The 14,113-nt window shown below is 41.3% G+C and overlaps 1 protein-coding gene and 1 long non-coding RNA gene across 2 annotated transcripts; both read left to right on the top strand.

The window, feature by feature from the left end:
- Positions 1-202: 202 nt before the first annotated feature.
- Positions 203-2,007, top strand: LOC145431074 (uncharacterized). Its single transcript, XR_013911430.1, has 2 exons — positions 203-764; positions 1,437-2,007. It is a non-coding gene; the product is annotated as an uncharacterized LOC145431074 (long non-coding RNA).
- A 6,200-nt stretch (positions 2,008-8,207) lies between these two features.
- Positions 8,208-12,801, top strand: LOC113028759 (leucine-rich repeat-containing protein 31-like). Its single transcript, XM_026179183.2, has 8 exons — positions 8,208-8,215; positions 8,340-8,458; positions 8,708-8,823; positions 9,408-9,504; positions 10,010-10,153; positions 11,435-11,599; positions 11,766-11,921; positions 12,195-12,801. Exons 1-8 carry the CDS (start codon positions 8,208-8,210, stop codon positions 12,581-12,583), a joined length of 1,194 nt encoding a protein of 397 aa, XP_026034968.2. The 3' UTR covers positions 12,584-12,801.
- The last annotated feature ends 1,312 nt before the right edge of the window (positions 12,802-14,113 follow it).

Here is a 14,113-nt window from a genome sequence, read left to right as displayed (position 1 = left end):
AAACAACAGGTTTTCCTTTAGAAATAAACTTTTCTTGTGTTACTTCTAAAAACTACAGATTCTTAACTCTGCAACAGTTAGACAGAGTTGGTTACAGTTAGGCCCTCAACAGTCAGCAAAACAAGTCATAAAACAATAAAAGAGGCTGCCTTATCAAGAGCATCCCAGCACTGTAGTTCCATTACAAACAGTTTCCTTTATTTTATCTTATCATGTCAGAGGCCAACTGAAACCAAGTCCACCTATATAAAAACACCCCATCAGACACACAGTAGTTTCCTCAGCACTTCACAACTGCCGCAAGGTATAGCGTTTTAACTTTTTATTTTTTCGGATCCCAGACACAGTGGTGTGAGGTAGTTAGCACACAGTTTGGACGTGTAGAAAACATCGTTTGTTTGGAACACATCAGCAGAGAGGTAGAGTTCATAGCTGTTCATAAGAGTTTAATTTAATCAAACCTCATTTTACGGATCTAAGTGGCTCCTCATCAATTCTCACCAATTCGCCATTTTATTTAAATATCTGAATTTTCGGAATGAGGATCCAAGCGGGACACAGAGGCTGCTTTAACGCACCAGAATGCAAATATAAATAAAAGCCTGACTATCCTGAGAGCCTAGCTGCAGCGAGACCTTTCTTTCACACGGATTCCTGGATGTGCGTTGGATCCGACTTTGCTACCCGCACAGAGCGTTTCTGACAGTCGGGCGCTGCTATACAATAGAGAAAAGCAACAATACACCGTGTTTCTCTGCTCCAAGGTAAGGACGTCTGTTATACCCAGCGCATAAATGTCTCTGTGTTAACGCTGATTATTCAAACCCTGTTGAAAATGTGACACATTTGTTATCCAAAAACATTTCCTCTAAATTTGCAAAGTTACTGATTTAAAAATTATATTTTTGAATTTTTAATTGCATGACAAACATACAATAGACTCTTGAGCATATTTATATAGCTAAATACACAATGGTATAACCGTGCTAAATAAAAGAGGCCCAAGTACCAAAGCACTCTAATGCAAGCCTCTAAACTGCATGTTGATAAGTACGTGAAGCGTACCTCTACAGCTGAAAACAGATTGTATCCATACTTTGAGGATCTGCTGAATTGTTTTTAATGGCACTTTTTTTTTTTTTTTTTTGATGAACTGCAGATGATGATGAATTCCTCTTTATTGTAGAAACAGTCCCTAAGCTGTTGTTGCTCATACTTACTGAGTTCCCTAGCTACTTCCTTACTATGTCAGTAAACTTTTTGAAAAGGAAGCTGCTGTAGATTTAAAGAAACACCTTAATTGAAGCAAAGGCAAAAAAATTGGAATGAATTTTATGTGACTGTAAAGCCAACAATAAGTGAAAATCCAAAAACGCCTCCAATCCTAATGATCTCCCCCTCTCTCTCTCTCTGTGTGTGTGTGTGTGTCCTCACAGAAGGAAGGTCACGACAGGAGCTTTTTTCAATCAGTTTTTACAAGAAGTGTAGCTCATACAATGGTATAAATGTATTATTTGCGATACTTTATAAATATGAACCTCTAAAGATTTTGAGTTCGTGCACATTGTGAATCAAGAATCTAAATATTTGTATCACATTGATTTCTATAAAAGCATTTTGTTTATGGGGATAATGTGACAAATCTTTTGTGACCCTATTAACGATCAATGGTAATTAAAGAGGAACCCTGGCTCTGGACATTTTCATGACAAGTGACAGCGCTGACATCTACTAACGAGAGAACATGTTTTATCATCATAAACACGGTGATAAGACGCATCGTTAAAGCGTCACTTCAGTAATGTTGACTCATGTTTTTTAATAGATGACTTAAAACACTAAACTCTAATTTCTGTGGTTATTTTAAGTTTACAGAATATAACATGTGGTAAGACGACGAGTTTTACTTCTCATGTTATGTGTATCTATTTATCATGTATGCTACTTTGCTCTGTGGACTGTAAAATGTTTCATTGTGTTCATGAAATAAACCAGACTTTCACCGTCTGCATCTTTTACTGTTTTTCTGCTTTTGTTCACTCCAAGTTTGACAAAACCTACAGATATCCCGAGTTAACTCGCTAACAATGCGGAGCAGTCTCAGTGTATTTAGCTGCTTTTTCCCTAAACACAACCAACCGAGAGAAACGCCTGTGGTCCTCACTTTGGTCATTTTGAACGCTGAAGGAGATTTGTTCAATAGACACCTTATACTAGTGTTTCCTGCACTTAATCCATCACTACTATGTTCTATATAAATCCAGATTCCTTTTATAGTTTGCAGTGAAATTTGTTAAACCGTTGCTTAATGGGACAGAAGTACAAGTCGCTCTTTACTAACACATTTGTAGATGAGTTTAATGCTGAACAACACAGCTAGCGGTCTCACACACTCTTTAGGTTATTCAAGTTTTCTGTGTAATGGTTTAAACCTTACCCTTTTCTCCCCAGTATCACAACAGTATGACTCTCAAAGTACAGTTCAGTAAACAACCTATGATTCTAAAGCCAGAACAGAAAGATACAGTTGGAAGATGAATGATTGCGTTTTTATGATGTGTAGTAAAACTACCCCCTCTTCTTCTTCTCTGTGTTGTTCTTGTGTGTGTGTGTGTGTGTGTGTGTGTGTGTGTGTGTGTGTGTGTGTGTGTGTGTGTGTGTGTGTGTGTGTGCCTTAGAAGTCAAATAATACATTAGCCATACTTAAAAAAACATCTGAATTTCATTTAGAACTGAGATTCTAAGTTGTAAGGAGGAATCTTATGCACAGTCAGAAACATGTTTCCCCACTTTCACAATGCTGAGGTGCCAAATCCACAACCCCCAACAAATGGTTTATTACACGTGGGTGTGAAGGGCAAGCTTTACTTACACAGCCTCACACACACTAGATTTTTACGGCTTATATTTCTAACATTTTGTGATGTAAAAGTGAACCATGTTTTTTTTTTTTATTATTTTCTGTTTGATGGAAGGACTTAAGACACGAGTTATTTAAACAATTCTAAATGACCGTGTGATGGCCATAGTACTTTATGTGGGCCAAATGTGTTAAGGATAATGTTTATCAATGTAAAATTGCAAAGAACCTTTGAATAGATTATAACATTTTGTAAACAGATACCTCAGAAGCTGTACTGGTAGATCTATGTATGTAAGGTAAAACTTTCCGCAGTACTTCCACTTAAGTAACTAAACACATAAAGTCACCCTTACCAATAATCCAGTGCTCCTTGAAAAAAAGTAGCACAAACAGACAACTGACTGAGCAATGATAAGTAGAGCTACCCGAGGCCGATACTCAAGCAGAAGAAAATTAAAAGTTGTTGTTTTTGTGGCTCGAAAAATTAAAGAAAGTATGTTTAATAATTCAACAAGACCCGCACCTTCAACACATGTACATTCAAATTTTGGAACAGGCTCATCATTGCTGCTGTTCAATAGTTTTTATCCGTTTGAAAAAGTCATTTTACGGCTTTAATGTTTCCAGCTGATAAGGAGAATGAGTGCATTTCAAATGTGCGTCCGAAGGCTTTAAACATCTGCTTTGTCTGTAACGACAGTATCAAACTACAGAGCATTGTTTTTACTAAAATTCAACATTTTCAGATGAAAATTTGGCTACTTTTTTTTTTTTTTACTGTAACACGCACCTCAATGCCATTTTTAGGATATTCTTGGTGATCACATTTTTTCATATTTATGCTTTTGGCACTGAGGGTATCTGATACGCACGTTGTCGCTGTGTTTGTACTACCAGCTGTGAGGGCTCTGCTTTTGCTTTGAGCAGTCTGTTTTTATTTTGTCTCGTGAGTGTGTGTGTTTTTCAAACGAGATCCTCGTCAGTTTGATTTTGTTACCACAAACTTTGTGTGAAGTTCACAACAGAGGTAAAGAGATTTAAACACCCCAGTTTAAGGAGGCAGGCAGGGGTTGAACCAGCTGCACAGGGCTGGTGAAGCAGAGAGTGTCGGGGGGAGATGTGCAACAGAAGCAGAGGGAACATTTTACAAGATGATAAATGGCAGATTTAGATGATTAAGGATTTGTTGACAAGATTAAAAGACACGTCCGTCAGAGTTCAACAACATTACAGTTTGATTAAATAAAAAAGTTTTTAGACTACACAAGGTTCATTTTCTCCTCTGATAGTAATCATATTAAACATGTCAAGAAAGAAAGAGTATAAAGAAAATAGTAAATGTGTGTCTAATTAAACTCTTCCTGTGAACCTTATATCATCCTTTAATATGTTTGGTGTTACAAACTTGAAGAAGCACAGAAAAGATCATCAGACATTAATCTAATCAGTTTTCAGCCTTCATTCATATTGAAAAGTTGAAATCTTCACTGCTAGACCCAAGTGCAGCGTTTAACACTGTCGGCCATAACATTTTATTACAGCTATTATTAAATGGAGAGTCCTCTTCACACACTGAGGTTAATTATGAAGCTCCACAGGCTTCTGTGCAAAGACCAGTTCTGTTTACATTATACGTGCTTTAGAAGACATAGCATACCACAGGTCAGCTCAGCAACATTTCGACTTTGGCTTGTTTTTTCTGGTTAACGTTAATTACGTAATTTAGAATTAAAGTTTAGTGTTCTTAGCATTTAGGATGGCTGTGGCGAGTAACTCGAGTGCTGTAAACATTTCATGAAACCTCATCAAAAGTTATCTGAGTTGGAAGGGTGACTGTTAATAAGCCATTCTTAAGGAAGGAGAACAGAGAAAAATAAGGCTGAGGTGTGCCAAATTACACAAGAAATTGACTGGAAAAAGAAATCAGCTGTAATATGTCTTATGGAGTAATGAATCCAAATTTGAAATATGCATGGAAGAGGTCCGAAGAGAGATACAACAGTGAATGTCTATAGCCGTCTTTAACACAGCGTGGATACTCTACCGTGCTTTGAGGATGGATTTCAGCCAGTGTTGTTGGAGCTCTTATCCAAATTAATCAAATTATGAATGTAGAAAAGTTCCACCAGATTTTGATCGACCATGTAATACCACGTAGTGTCTGATTGGCAGCAACTTCATTTTTCAGTACGACAATGATCGCAAACATACTGCCAATGTAGTCAAAGTATGCCTGGATGAAACAACGCATCAGTCATGGATTGATCTCTCCAGGGTTCGAACCTCAAGATAATCGAAGCAGTGTGGGATCATCTTGACAGAAAACAAAACAAAAGGCAGCCAGCATCCAAAGAAGAGTCTCGGATGTCTTTCAAGAAGCCTGCAGAACTAAGAAATTACAAGAAAGCTTACCTATTAGAGTTTAAGCTGTGTTGAAGAATGAAAGGCAGCTTTAACTGGACAAAAGGGGAAAAAAATCCCACATTGACAGCTAGCTCAAGAGACAAAAAGCATTAGAACTCAAGTCATTACCTTACTTAAGGATAAATAAGTTAATTAATTACATTAATGCATAAGCAGAAAATAACCTACAGTAACTGCTTTGCGACATGGAAGTGCAAAAGACAACTGAAAGGGAGGATAGTTTCTATATATGTGGTTTCTATTAAGGGACAGAGGAACGATAAGAAACGATAAGAAATCAAGGACAAGGAGTGTGGTGTAGATAAGTGAGGAAATCCGATCATTACTACAAATTTAGTTGAAATTTAAATATTTTAACTATGGTGTGTGAGGTGGGCCCCTGGGTGCCTCCTGTGAGGGCTGTCTGTTTTCCACATTCTGCAACGGTAAAATACGACTTAGAGGCGGATATTTGTTTTACTTTATGGGCAACAGTTGTCTGCCCTTGTTCTTGCTGTTGACAAAACTCGCCTCATGGTCGACTCTGAGAAAAAAACTCTTTCCCACAGAGGGGGGTGCTTTAATAATCTTATTCGAATATGAGCTTTTTTCCACTAAGGCTTATTTTATGGGGAGATGTACGAAATTATTTACTGGGTTACAAGCAATGATAATATCGGCTGTTGACTCCTCATTTTCATTTTCTGTCTATTGAGAAAACCCATTGTAAAAGTAATGAAGAAAAAAACTCTCTACTTTGGTCTGACAAGGAGCAGGCTGCGCAAAACCTACCTCATATAGATGTTTTAATAATAATAATATTTTTTTGGGGGGGCGCGTTATAAGCATTGAGAAAAAACTGATATCTGCTGTCTCACTCCTCCTTGACCCGCGGTGTGTGAAACAAGATCGCCTGTCACGGCAATTATGGTTTGTTTTTCAGTCCCTTGTAAAAGGGACTCTCAAAAGGAAAAGTAGTATTCACTAAGGGGTATTTATTCATTTTTACACATACGGGGTAGGCAGCCTGTAGGTTACAAGCGGATAGAAAGTTATTCTTTTCATCACAAGCTATGGTGTAGCCTAAAAATGCAATTTGTTGCTAGGCTGATCATCTTAAAGGTTTTTTTTTTTACTGAGTCTGTATTATAGGAAAATAAAATACTATTGAAAGAAACGGTTCTCTACAGGCAATAGGAAGTCACTCTTTTTTCCCATTACAAGCGCCGGTGCAGCTTGTGAAAGTAAAATTACATCCGCTATTGTAAAAAAAATAAAATTAAATAAATAAATACAGAGAAAATTGTCATAATATCGAAACAGAATTCAAACTATGAGTTTGCGGAAAACTAACCGCCGCTCTGTCTCTCTATACAGCACAAAATCAACTGCTGCATCACCGCTGTGCTTCAGGAACCCTCTCTGATCTCCCCCCAGCAACCATACCCCTCCCCTCATGCTTAGGGAACATGATGCATCAGGTCTGAAAATGACTAGACACTTCCGGAGTATTTCCGGTAGGGTCATAAGGTCCGGATCGAGGCCTTCCATAGTAAATATGCTGTATTTGAATATGTCATATTCAAAGCCTTCTTTAGGGGGGAGCAGATTTCTTCGCCGTCCAAGTACACAGGGGCGCTGCTGGGCTGCAGAATGAAAGGATCCATCTTGTGTCTGTGCCTTAGAAATTGTGACGGACTCCTCCTCTCTGCTTTTATTCTCCTCCCATGCCGCAGACCCTCCCTCCCTCTAAAAACTTTTTTCTTTTTTTTCCCAACAACAGGTGCCGCGCTTCCGGGGGTTTCCCCCCTCCCTTCTCCGGATGCACCGGGGGTTTGCCCCTCCCTTCTCCGGATGCAATTCGTCACGCTTAGGGGATCAAATTACACACTTCCGGGGGGGAGGGGGGAGGTCAAAAGGTCATGATTAGGGCCATCAATCAAATCGGATCAAATTTTGTCATAAACCGTATGGGAGTATCTCTCTTGTGACGTCCAACAGTTGGGAATTGTAGCCTCAAAGGAGAGAGTCATGAGAGGAATGGACTGCAGGACAGAAGCCTTCAAACGGGACTGAAGTAATAATGAGAACTTGGAGAAAGAGTCTGCATACTGGAAGCGCATCATTTGTTCAGTAAAGTGTAGCACAGCTGTTTGCTTTGGAGCCAGTCTGATGCCCAGAATTACAGTTTTCCTGTTTGGGGTGAAGATTCTCCAAATATGGACTGCTGTTTTTTAAAATTCCCAGTCTGTAAACACTTGCTGACAAATAACAAGAAATGAAAATTGAGAAAATAATGTGTATATTTAATTTAAAAAAGAAAGAAATAATAGATCAAAGAGGGAAAAATAAATACAGTCGTACTAGTTACTGTGGTCGTTTTAAACTGTGTGGTCGTCCTCAACCTGCACACACACACACACACACACACACACACACACATGAAGCCTACAACATGTGATGTACATCCTGTCCAGGTGAAATGAATTTATAAAATATACCATTCAATGCACAAACATATTACACATTTTAAGCAGCAGCCAAAGAATATTTCTGTGCATTTATTTTAAATATCTGTTGCACGTTTTAAAAACTTATTTATTTACTTACTGATTTATTTATTTAGAACTTATTTATAATAATAATAATGCATTTTATTTGAGGGCGCCTTTCAGAAACCCAAGGTCACCTTACAAAAACCAAAAATTTATAAAAGGAACAGTAGTCATAAAATACATAAAATAAGTTAAAATTACAAAACAGAGCTTGACAACAGATAAAATCAGCATTAAAGCGAATAAGCCAGTTTAAACAGATGTGTTTTGAGCTGTGACTTAAATACGGAGAGGGAGTCAACAGGAGGAAGGAGGAGGAAGAGAGCTCCAGAGCCGAGGAGCAGAGCGACTGAAAGCTCTGTTCCCCAGAGTACTAAGGTGTGAGGATGGAGCAGTAAGATGAATAGCAGATGATGATCTGAGAAGGCGGGAAACAGTGGTGATATGGAGCAGGTCACACAAATATGAAGGAGCAGATTTATGGATACACCTGTATGTAAGAAGTAAGATTTTAACAGTTCAGTGGGTTACATCGCCAAAGCGGACGAGTACTACACCGTCAAGTCTCGCAGCGAGCTGATGTTTGAGAAACAATCGGAGAGACACGGCTTCACCACTCGAGTCACCCATGCAGCATGTACGCACCGTCACCTGAGTGTGTTTATAAGATGCTGCGTTATTGTGACAGGAAATCAGAATCAGATGTAGTGATGTGGCCTTCGTCCCCAGGCTTTAGCACATCAGTATTACACGTAGTTTTGCATCTTTGTGTTGGAGTCTGATGCTGCTGGGGCCAGCTGTTTGGTCGTATACGTGATCAGTGGACTCTGCAGTAAAACCTGCAGAGAGGATGTTTAAATCGAGGTGTGTGTTTGTGTGTGTGTAGTGGTGAAACCCCAGGATGATGGAGGTGTGACGGATCAGCTGTACTCTGAAATGAAGCCAGCTGTGGACGGAGCGAACTACATCATCAAACACATGCGCAACAAGAACGAATACGAGGTGAGAGAGAACAACCAGAACGTGCCGATGCTCTGCTTGATTCAAGATGCTTTGAATTGTGTAAAAAATGTTAGCACGTTTTCATCAAAAGTTTGCATTTTGTTTCAGTATTTCCCACATGCACATGTTTCAAATCAACAAACAAATTCTAATATTTGTCAAAGTTAATCCAAGAAAATACAAAACACAGTTTTCAAATGATGGTTTCATTGATAAAGAGAAAAAGCTACCCAAACCGACCTGGCCCTGTGTGAAAGTCATCGCCCCTTAAGCCTCAAAACTGGTTGTGCCAACCTTGGGGGGGAAGGTTCATGCATCAATAATAAATAAAAACAAATGTTACACATCACTGGGGAGGAATTTTGGCCCCACTCCTTTTCGCAGAATTGTGTGAATTCTGTCACATTGGAGGGTTTTTCAGCATAAACAGCATCTCCATTGGACTTTAGTCTGGACTCCAAAGCCAGTCCAAAACTTTCATTCTGTTATTTGAGAAATTCTCAGGTGGGCTCATCATCCAGCTGTATAACCCAAGTGATCTTGAGCTTCAGTGTATGAACTGATGGTCGGACATTCTCCTTCAGGATTTTCTGGTACAGATCAGAATTCATGGTTCATTTACATCAAGTCGTCCAGGACCTGAAGCAGCAACGCAGCCCCAACCCATCACACTACCTCCATGTTTGATTGAAAAGTTGTATTCGTTTTAAACCTGATGTAACTGGACTTAAACCTGTTACATCTGGTCAGTCTGGGGATCATCCAGATGTTTTGTTGGTCAGCAGTCACTTTCTTATTGTTGAATCGTGAACTCTGACCTTAAGTGATGCCTGCAGTTCTTTTGTGACATCCTAGATGAGTCCTTGATGTGCTCTTGGAGTAATTTCAGTAGTCTGGCCACTGCTGGGAAGATTCATGTCTCTTCCAACTCTTCCACTGTGGTTCACTGGAGTCCCCAAACCAGCAGTTTTTAACACTGCTGTGTTGACTTCATTATTCTTAGATCTGGGGCCAGACTGTAACAACATCTGATGAGAGGACTAGAAGCTTTATTAATTTTTTTAAAAAGGTGCGTAAAATCAGAGGTTCAGAAACAAAATACAGAGCTCAAGAAAATAGAGGTTACTGTGGAAAATCAGTTTACAGTGACACGCTAAGCCCTGTGGGTGTGTATCGTGTGTTTCAGGCTTTGCAGCGTCAGCAGAGAGTGAGCGGGACGTCGGCTGGGGTCGAGTGTGTGTTTTCCTGAAGAGACTCGGGAAGAAAGCCGACAGCAAGAGCCTCAGTTTGGCTCACTGTGATCTGACGGCTACAGAGCTGCTGGAGCTTGGTACAAAAACGCACATACCTGTCACACAAGACAGACATGGTATCTGTCAGATAACTGCATTAAAAATACTCCCAAAGGCACAAACACAACGGAGCCCAGCAGACAGTTAGTTGATGCAGCTTCATTTCAAGAGGCGGAGCATCTAAAATTAAGTCTGAATAAAGTAATGTGACTTCGTTGTAAGACGTCAGCTGGCAGAAAGGCAGACAGATGTTTTTCTTGCCGTTTCTTCTCAGCAACGTTGCTGCAGTTCCTCCCCCAGGTGGAAGAGATGGAAATCTCCTGGAATGAGTTGATGGGTGGATTGGTTCATCCACTGCGCATAAGCCCTCAGTTTTACAGCTTTGATCATTCATTTTGATTTACTGGCTCACAGAGAAATTTCAAACTAACTCACAGAAAAAAATTCTGTCTTGAGAGGATAGCTTTAGCTAATTTATCTGAACTCTGTTTACTTTATGAGGCAACGATGACCATATAAGGAATATCCTCTCTCTGTGAGATGATAAAGGCTCAAGGGTAAAAAGACTGAATCTGAGTGTCTAAAGCGGGCTGAAGATTAGTTTGCCTACACCGACCTCATTATTAGTTAGATGTATAGTATAGTTATATTATAGAAGAGAACATAAGGAGCAGCAGTTTGGATCCATTTTAACAGGGCTGTCAGTTGGTGTTTTATTATGTTCTTATCTGTTTTTTTGCTGTCTCTTTGTTGATACATGTGTATGGATGAGGTTTTTCTGTTCATAAATCTCTCAGGGGGAATGGTGGCTACACTGCCCAGACTCTGTGTGCTGGACGTCTCTTGTAATGCTCAGCTCACACAGGAAGTGGACACTGGTGGCTTCAGGGAATTGGTCAGCTCTCTCTCTCACGCCACCTCCCTCACCACGCTTCGACTGCAGGCCTGCGGTCTAACGCCTGACAGCCTTGATGCTCTGGATTTTTCCTTTTTATTGCTACTTTTGTTTTATGTCCTATAAGAGTCTCGGAGGGGTAAATTAAAAAACACCCACACCTCTGGTTGTCCTGCAGGTGGTTCACTCCGTTGCCTCCCCTCTGTGGGAGAGCTGCACCTGTCCTGTAACAAACTTCTAGCTGGTGGACTGAGCCGCCTCACCTTTCACCTGGCTCACGTCACACACCTGGAGAGACTCGACCTCCACCTGTGTTGCCTCACGCGAGATGATCTAGAGGCTCTGAGTCAGTTGCTACCAATCTCACACGCCGGACACTAATCGCATGCTCGCTGCAGCAGTCATGTGACTCGTTGTTTTTCAGTCCAGGTGCTGCCCTCTCTCACTGCACTGACCGAGCTTGATGTGTCATCCAATAAGGAAGTGGGAGGTGTGGTCCACCTGCTGGTCTCCGCCCTCCCTGTGACACAAATGAGGCGGCTGCCATTCAACAGCTGCTACATGAGCAACGAGTCCTTCACTGCTCTGGGTAACACACACACACACACACACACACACACACACACACACACACACACACACACACACACACACACACTTGTTTATTTATAGAAGTTTTCCTTCAAGTCATTCTCCCTGAATACCTCTTCCACCCTCTAGCCTGAAATGGTGAAAACTTTGTGTTTATGCATCAGCCCTGGCGGTGTCCTATCTGCGCACGGTGGATATTTCCTGGTGTAAAGTGGTTGGCGGTCACTTGGCGCTCCTGCTGGATGCTCTGCAGCCATCAGTCGTCAGCGAGCTCCGTCTTTGCAGCTGCGAGCTCACCACTGATGACATGCAACATCTGGGTAACTAACACACAATGACATTATACTTTTTCTTTTTTGGTCTGTAGTGGATCATTAGGCTGCATAAATGTATATTAAGACAAGTAAAGCCTGAAGGAAATTGATATTTCTTTCATTTATTTCATGCTGCCAGCATCTGTAGCTGTCGTATAAAACAAAACAATGAAACTATTCGGTGTTATTTTTGTCTCCATCAGAAACATTGTGAACAAAACAGTAAAGTGAACAGGCATAAAGTGATCAGTTATCAATGGGTCCTCTTCCTCTGTGCAGCTGCCGTGTGCAGACGGGGCTGTCTCTCCTCACTCCGTGCACTGGATCTGTCCTACAACAGCTTGGTGGGAGACAACGGTTGGTGCAGTCTGTTTGCAGCAGGAGGTCTGGGCTCTCTGGAAGACGTGGATGTCAGTTTGCGACCTTCAACCTCTGCTCCGTGCTCAGCCTGGCTGCCCGCTCTGCTCCGAGCTCTGCCTCAAATGCCGGCGCTGGCTCGACTGGCCATGCAGAGGTGGACAGCTGACTGTCAGGAGAGAGAGCAGCTCAGGTACTGTCTGAAAAAGAGGAGCGTCCTGCTGGAAAGGGATCCAGATTTACAAGACACATCATCAGCATGTAAAGGGAACAGTCAGGAGAGCCTAGAAGAGAGTCAGCCTGAGGAGTAGGGAGCAGAAAGCCTGAGTTATCTGATCTCAAATTACAAATCATCACAGAGAGATTTCAAAAGAGCACTAGGGAAGAAAAGCGCAATCAGGTCTTCAGTTTATGAAGGACAGTGGAATTAATTTGCTTTTTAATCTCATGAACTTTATCATTCTGCACTTGGACTTTGTAATTCTGCAGTCAGACAACAGCCTAAATAAAGATTCACCTTTGTTACATCTCCCACTCGTTTTCAATTGTGCAAAAACTGCGTTCAGCCATTACAAAAATACTTAAAAGACTTTGTTGCTACAATTTTTCAACAATTCATGATGAACATTCATGCCACAACAACTCAGCTGACAGACGGTTTAATGCTTTTCGTTGCAGTTTGATTACAATCGGGACATGGGAACAGAATCAGAGACACTGATTAGATACAATGTCAAGTCAAGTCAAGTCAAGTCACCTTTATTTGTCAATTCTGCCACATGTACAGGACATACACAGAATAGAAATTGCGTTACTCTCAAACCCTAGTGATTAGAAAAATGCAAATAAAATAATTAAAAAGTAAAAATTTAAATAAATACAATACAATTTTACGTATAACAAAAAAAAGCTATGCAATATACAATATACAATATTCAAGTAAGAGGGCATAGTGGTGCAAAATAGGCAAATAGTGCAATGGAGATTTAGTAGTGTACGGTAAGAGATAGTGTAACAGCAAAGTCTTATGAGGTAATGGCAGTCCAATGCTCCACAAAGTGACTGGTGCAGGCCAGTGAGTGCGTCAGAGAGTGAGTGTGTGTGTGTGTGTGACAGAGTTCAGTGAGACCGTGGTGGAGAAGAGGGGAGAGGGGGGCAGAATCGGGAGGGAGTTTAGCTTCCTGACAGCCTGATGGATGAAGCTGTCCTTCAGTCTGCTGGTCCTGGCCTGGAGACTCCGCAGTCTCCTCCCTGACGGCAGCAGCTTGAAGAAGCTTTGCATTGGGTGCGTGGGATCAGCCGCTATGCAAAGGGCTTTTTTAGTGAGACGGGTGCTGTAAATGTCCTGGAGGGAGGGGAGAGAGACACCAATGATCCTCTCTGCAGCTCTCACTATGCGTTGGAGGGTTCTATGACAGGACGCATTGCAGGCTCCAAACCACACAGTGATGCAGCTCGACAGGATGCTCTCGATGGTGCCTCTGTAGAAAGTGTACATGATGGGGGCTGGAGCTCCTGCTCTTCTTAGTTTGCGGAGAAAGAAGAGACGCTGCTGTGATTTCTTGGCCAGTGCTGTGGTGTTGTACGTCCAGGAGAGGTCCTCTGTGATGTGCACACCCAAGAACTTGGTGCTGCTCACTCTCTCCACAGACGCTCCGTCAATGGTCAGAGGAGCATGTTGGGTGTGCATTCTCCTGAAGTCCACAACAATCTCCTTCGTCTTCTCCACATTCAGAGAGAGATTGTTGTCAGCACACCACGTGGCCAGGCGTCTCACCTCACTTCTGTAGTCGGTCTCATCCCTGTTGCTAATGAGACCCACCACCATTGTGTCGTCCGCA

Source organism: Astatotilapia calliptera, chromosome 9 (genome assembly GCF_964374335.1).
Source record: "Astatotilapia calliptera chromosome 9, fAstCal68.1, whole genome shotgun sequence".
Lineage (NCBI taxonomy): Eukaryota > Metazoa > Chordata > Actinopteri > Cichliformes > Cichlidae > Astatotilapia > Astatotilapia calliptera.
Note: the sequence above shows the minus strand (reverse complement) of the source record. Positions and strands in the feature narration are given on the sequence as shown.